The 6,003-nt window shown below is 41.9% G+C and overlaps 1 protein-coding gene across 2 annotated transcripts; it reads right to left on the reverse strand.

The window, feature by feature from the left end:
* Positions 1 to 393: 393 nt before the first annotated feature.
* LLPH (LLP homolog, long-term synaptic facilitation factor) lies at positions 394 to 5,979 on the reverse strand. Of its 2 annotated transcripts, none has more exons than XM_059186246.1 (3): positions 5,843 to 5,979; positions 3,505 to 3,724; positions 394 to 757 (listed from the first exon to the last, which is right to left on the reverse strand). In XM_059186246.1, exons 2-3 carry the CDS (start codon positions 3,707 to 3,709, stop codon positions 579 to 581), a joined length of 384 nt encoding a protein of 127 aa, XP_059042229.1. In that variant the 5' UTR covers positions 3,710 to 3,724; positions 5,843 to 5,979; the 3' UTR covers positions 394 to 578. The 2 variants fall into 2 exon arrangements, with proteins under 2 accessions (XP_059042229.1, XP_059042228.1); XM_059186245.1 differs by having other exon boundaries at positions 5,855 to 5,939.
* Positions 5,980 to 6,003: the final 24 nt, after the last annotated feature.

A 6,003-nucleotide genomic window follows, 5' to 3' on the forward strand; every position in this document is an offset into this window, starting at 1 on the left:
TGAACAGATGGAGCATACAAATTGTAGATGTTAATACTCTACCCAAAAACTTCAGTTTTTTTTTAAACAATTTAACTGAAGGTGGTCTTCTCTACTACTAGAAAACCTGAAGGATAGGTGAAAGAAAAGTTAAGATCTTGACAAAATATCTTTTACTCTGAATTAAACAAAAGGAAAACTCCAAACAAGAAATGCTTCTACTCACATTGTATTTTAAATTGTATAAAAATTTTCTTTAAACCTGAATCACCTCAAATTTGTCAGTAGGTCTTTTTTTCTTCATCTTTACTGAGACCAAATAGTCACAGCCACAGTAACACTTGAGAGAACTGTGATATCTGAGAATCCCTTCACACTGGACAGCATCCAATTAAAGTACCAGCATAGCTCTCATTTATCAATGAGAATATTTTATTCAAGATCCCAAAACAAAGTTGAGGAGTTAAGGTAGGTTTGAATTGAAGAACAAGGTCAAGTTAATTCTGGAGACAAAGTTTTCACTTGGTGGAAGTTGAAATCCATGTATACATTGTAATCAAAGACCTGTCCCATGTAGGAGTTTTCAAGTTTTTAAGAGTCTACCAGGCCAAACCCTTGGGCGCCTTTGCTGCTTTTGCTTTGCTTTTCCCCTTCCCTTTTTCTCGCTTTGCCTTCAGCCTTTTCCTTTGTCTCTGGTTCATCCATATGGGGTACTGTCCATGCTGGTCTAGAAGACTCTTTTTGTTTCTCTTAATTTCAGTCTCCATTTTCATGTCATCTGAATAAGAGACAGAAAACTATTAATGCTCATCAATGAAGAAACAATCTTATGAAAAAGCATGTTAAGGCAATAACAACATGAGACTTGAAAGTGGTCTGAAACTACAAAAGGAAAAAAAAATCCCTTTTTCTGTGGAGCACTCTTTGACTAACACTGAAAACTTCTCACAGCACATTCAATGGACTGGACATCCTCTGATGTATTCCTACAACTGTGAAAGACATAAAAAGTGCTTATAAGGAACTAGAGATGTCATTTAGTCACTAAGAAACTTTCTGAAGAATGTGTCATGTGTGCCCATCTTTGGAATAGAAAAGTTAAACAGGAAACATGCATTTAGGCAGTGTAGGTTTGTGTCACTGCATGAAAGGTAAGTGTATGGCTGTGAGGATATGTGCATTAGAAGAACATTTCTCAGTGCTTTCCTGAGCTAAATAAGACAGTTGAACCTATTAAGAGCAACCACACTTTCAAAGGACAGGCCTTAGATGCAAATGAACTATCAGGAATGGCTGGCCACTTCCAGAGAAGTGTACGTGGAAGGAGTGGGGTAGGAAGCAACAAGACTGTGATGACAGAGATGGGCAGATGACAAAGAAAAATCTGGATGGGGGGGCTTGGCTAGCTCAGTCAGAGGAGCACGTGACTCCTGACCTCAGGATCCTGAGTGTAGAGATTACTTAAATAAATAAAGACTTAAAAGAAAGAAAGAAGAAAACCTGGATATACGGGCACCTGGCTGGCTCAGTTGGTAGAGCAAGTGATTCTTCATCTTGGGGTCATGAGTTTGACCCCCACAGTGGGGGTAGAATTTACTTAAAAACAAAATTATATGAAAGAAAAGACAGGAAAGAAAGGGAAGGAAGGGACAAAGAGAACGAAAGGAAGACCTGGATATACACTGGGCTGCGTCTCTTTCTTACCCAGAAAACACGCAGAGATCCAGCTCCACTGAATAGAAGACCTGGCAGGAAGCCCAGTGCGGCCACACTACGGTACATCTATCACCAGCCTTATCTGCTGTGAATGGTCTGCCCAGAATGTCCCTCTCTGGGAACTTATCAGGGTATACAGGGTCTTTCATGATCGCCGCTGCCTGACATAACATTAATTCATTTATCTGGTTCACTTTTAGTCTCCTCCGATATAATGTAAATCACATCAGGATGGAGGCCAGTTCCCTTGTATGTATCATGTTTCCTCAGTGCCTAGAATAGTACCTGCTACAGATCAGCCATTCAATAACTAGTTGTTGAGTGATTATTTTACGTACTGCACTAGGTTCTGGGGATACAATGGTCCAAACATGCTGTCATGGAGCTTACAATGCTCTGTAGAAGGGAGTATAACAAAGCAAACTGTAGCCTATGTTAAGTGGATTTAAAAAAAAAAAAAAAGTACCAGAACCAGATTACTTAGGACCCGGTAAGCTCTGATGAGCACATGGAAAGACAATGAGATGTTTTAAGCAAGGGAATGCCATAACTTACGGTAGGTAAAAGAAGTCAGGCACAAAAGGTCACATGTTATATGATTTCTTTTATTTGAAATAGCCAGAACAGGTAAATCCATAGATACAGAAAACACATTAGTGGTTGCCAGAGACTACGGGAAGGAAGGAAGAAAGGTACAAACTGTACAGGTTTTCCTTTTAAGGTGATGAAAATGTTTTGGAAAGACGTGATAGTTGGCCAACATCATCAATGTACTAAATACTACTTACTATATTTTTAAATGGTTAATGTTATTTTATGTGACTTTTACCTCAATGACCAGAGAGCCAATGGGTAGAGGCAGTGTACCTATGAGGAAACACGAGTGTTAAGAAGCTTCAAGGAGAGCTGAATAAAGCAAAAGACTGAGAAATGTGAGATCAAAGGGAGGATTTTTTTTTTCAGAAGGAACATTCCAGAACACAATGGTTGAAGAAACAACCCAAGGGAGAAGAGAGATTGATAAGCAGGATGCATGCATGCCGACAGCCTTTGAGAATGGAGAAGATTCAGAACACAAACAGAGAAACTGGCCTTTGAGAGAGTATCGGCAAGCGGGAAAACGTCTCTGATTGGAGGGCTGAGGATTGCTGCTCCCTTCCTTGGACACCACATAAAATAATTCTATTTTAAGAAACTGATTATCATGCACGCTTATTTCAGTTTGTTGCCAAACTGTTACAGTATGCGAAAACCAATGAGTCTTTTCCCTTGCTGAAACTAATATGCTGATATACATAGCGTCCCTCTGCAGACTATGATTAAGACAGAGATACCTAAAATCTATCAAAATTGAATACAGATTTTGAAAACTCCTGTTTTTTTCAGGAAAATGACATAATGGTGTACAAGGATTCTTGGAATGGGAACCAGATGTTGCAAAGGATAAAATGAAGAAAGATCTCCCACCTTGCCTAGTCCCTGACTGAATAGTGTACCCTTCCAATGAGGATACGTCTACGTCTGTCTACTCGTGTTGTACTTTGTACAACTGAGACACTCAGGCTACTGCATAAGCACCTGAGGCACACTATGAATAATCCAAAACACGCCTATTCACATGAACCAGCTTTAAAATAGTTCAGCATAAACTACCTAGCAGCATTATAAGTCTTCAAAAAATTACACGGGCATGGCAGGAGGCTTGTATGAAGCATGTGCAGCAAAGAACGGAGGGCAGTCAAAAAGGGAAAAAGTCACAAAAGAAAACGGATAGAATTACTATTTGTAAAATGAAGCACATAAACTCACCTTTTTCATCTTGTACCACACACTGAGTTTTCTCTTCACAATGTTTGGGTACCACCACAGTTGCTATCTCTTGAACATCTTTCATTAAAACATCACTATCTATTTTAAGAATACTTTTCAGTCGGCTGAGTTCCTTTGGGGCATTCTTTTTTCTCTTTTCTGCACGCATCTTCCTCTTCCACTTACTCCGTAAGCTTTTAGCCATATTTTACCTGGAAAGCTAACAGAAATACAAATACCAAAGCAAAAATTTGCTATTAAAGAACGGCAAATCCTTGGAAAACCAGGTCAAAAGGTATCTCTACAGAACATGAACAAATGGAAGGTAAAATCACTCTGTTCATGATTTATGATGGCATAATGAATTACGTGAGGGTCAACATGTCATATACAGCCATTAAATAACAAGAGCACCAAGTTAAACTCCCTGTGGCCGCTGGCAAACTCTAAGTCAAGCCAATTTCTGAAAACTCCTGGTATTTCCATACAAGATGCAAAAATTTAATTTCCCCCCAAATGCAAAGAGCATCATCAACTTATATTTACACAACTTACAAATTACAAAATGTTTTTTTTTTTTTGGGGGGGGGCGGTATTTTTAAAGTAGGCTCCATGTGCAGCTTGAACTCAGCAGCCTGAGATCAAGATCTGAGCTAAGATCAAGAGTCTGACTTACCTGACTGAGCCGCCCAGGTGCCCCTAAAATGTTTTTATAAATATTTTTAAACTTGATTTCCTCCAAGCCTATAGGACATCCCACCTGTCTTCCTCATTATCCTCCCCTCAATTCAATGTAGCTATTTTAAGGTTGTCTATTTCCACTCCTGCTGTTCTTCACCCTCAGCCTCAGCCCTGAATCCTCCACAAAGCAATAGTATGAGCTTTTTTGTTTTTTTTTTTCCTTCCTTCCTTCCGTCCTTCCTTCCTTCCTTTGGCAGGGGTAGGGGCAGAGGGCGAGGGAGATACAGAATCTTAACAGGCTCCAATTCACAACCCTGAGATCATGATCTGAGCTGAAATCAAGAGTTGGGACGCTGACCCAACTGAGCACCAAGGCACTCCTAGTGTAAGCTTTTAAACTTTGAGCTTTTCATTTTTTTTTTTAAGATTTTATTTATTTATTTGATGACAGAGATCACAAGTAGGCAGAGAGGCAGGCAGAGAGAGGAGGAAGCAGGCTCCCTGCTGAGCAGAGAGCCCGATGTGGGGCTCAATCCCAGGACCCTGGGATCATGACCTGAGCTCAAGGCAGAGGCCTTAACCCACTGAGCCACCCAGATGCCCCTGAACTTTTCATTCTTTCATGGGATTCTTTACTGATATCCCACCTCATACTCATGATCTACAAGATTATTTTGACCGAGCCCTGCCTCCTTCAACTCTTTTCATGATCCAAGCTCCATCCCATCCCCAAGCAACAATTACACCTGAAAAGAGTTAACTCAATGAAAACCTAGGGACAGGGTGAGGAAGGAAGGAAGTATGGGTATTACAGAGGGCCTGGAGGACGGCTTCTGGGAGTGATGTGCAACATTATCTTGATTGTGCTGATGGATGTTTGTATACATATAGGAAAACTTATATTACATACTTTAAACATGTGTAATTTATTATACACAATCAAGCAATTAAATAAAACATTAAGACATGATTTTAGAAAAAAAGAAAAATTTACAAGTCCCAATCAGGTCCACTTTAGCACCTTTCCAATGTGCTGCCCCTAAGCCTGGGAGTGATCTTCCCAACGCTTGCACCTTCACTTAAGTACCTCAGAGAGAGCTTCTCTGACCCCTACCCCTATAGACTCCCCTCCTTTTATTCTCCACCATATCACCATTTTCTTTCCTTTTAAATGGAATCTGGAGTTACATTCTTTATTTTCTGTCATTCCCTGTGGACTGTGGGCTCCACGAAGGCAGAGGCTAAGTAAATAGACCTTGCTCTCCGTTGGATCCCCCAAAGCAGTGCCCATGTGTTGAATGGCTAACTAATGGGAGTACCAGTTTTTGGACGTCAGCAATCACAACTCACTCTGTTTCCCTGTCCACAACAACCCAAAACTTCGAGGTATAGAAGGGTTCCGGTAAACGACCTCGAGGGCCCAGATTAACCTAAGCGAGACCACCGAAGAAGGAGGGCTCCACCTCGCAAAAAGCACAGGGAAGCCGGGGGCCATCACCAAGACCACGGGAGACCCTCGTCCTGGAAACAGGTCTGCGTCTCTCCCGGACTCAGTCTTGTCCAGAGACGGACCGGGCTTGAGACGCGATTCTCTAGCGGCGACGGGATCCAGCGACAGGTTCCACAGCCCACTACACCGAGAAAGCAGAGAACTCACCGGGAAACTCACCGACGACACTCAGAAGCACGCTGACCGGAAGCTTCCGCACTTCCGCCTTCCGGCAGCCCCGTCCACAAACCGCAGGGAGTCCCGGGCGGGCGCACTGCACGCCGGGAGCCAAGATGCCCCGGAAAGCCTCAAGAGGCGGGGTCTCCCGA

The sequence above is a fragment of the Mustela lutreola genome, chromosome 8, assembly GCF_030435805.1.
Source record: "Mustela lutreola isolate mMusLut2 chromosome 8, mMusLut2.pri, whole genome shotgun sequence".
Lineage (NCBI taxonomy): Eukaryota > Metazoa > Chordata > Mammalia > Carnivora > Mustelidae > Mustela > Mustela lutreola.

Coding starts and splice junctions, on each gene's coding strand:
- LLPH (XM_059186246.1), bottom strand. CDS start 3,709: ATGGCTAAAAGCTTACGGAGTAAGTGGAAGAGGAAGATGCGTGCAGAA. Junction 758..3,504: donor TGTGGTACAAGATGAAAAAG/GTGAGTTTATGT, acceptor TCTCTTATTCAG/ATGACATGAAAATGGAGACT.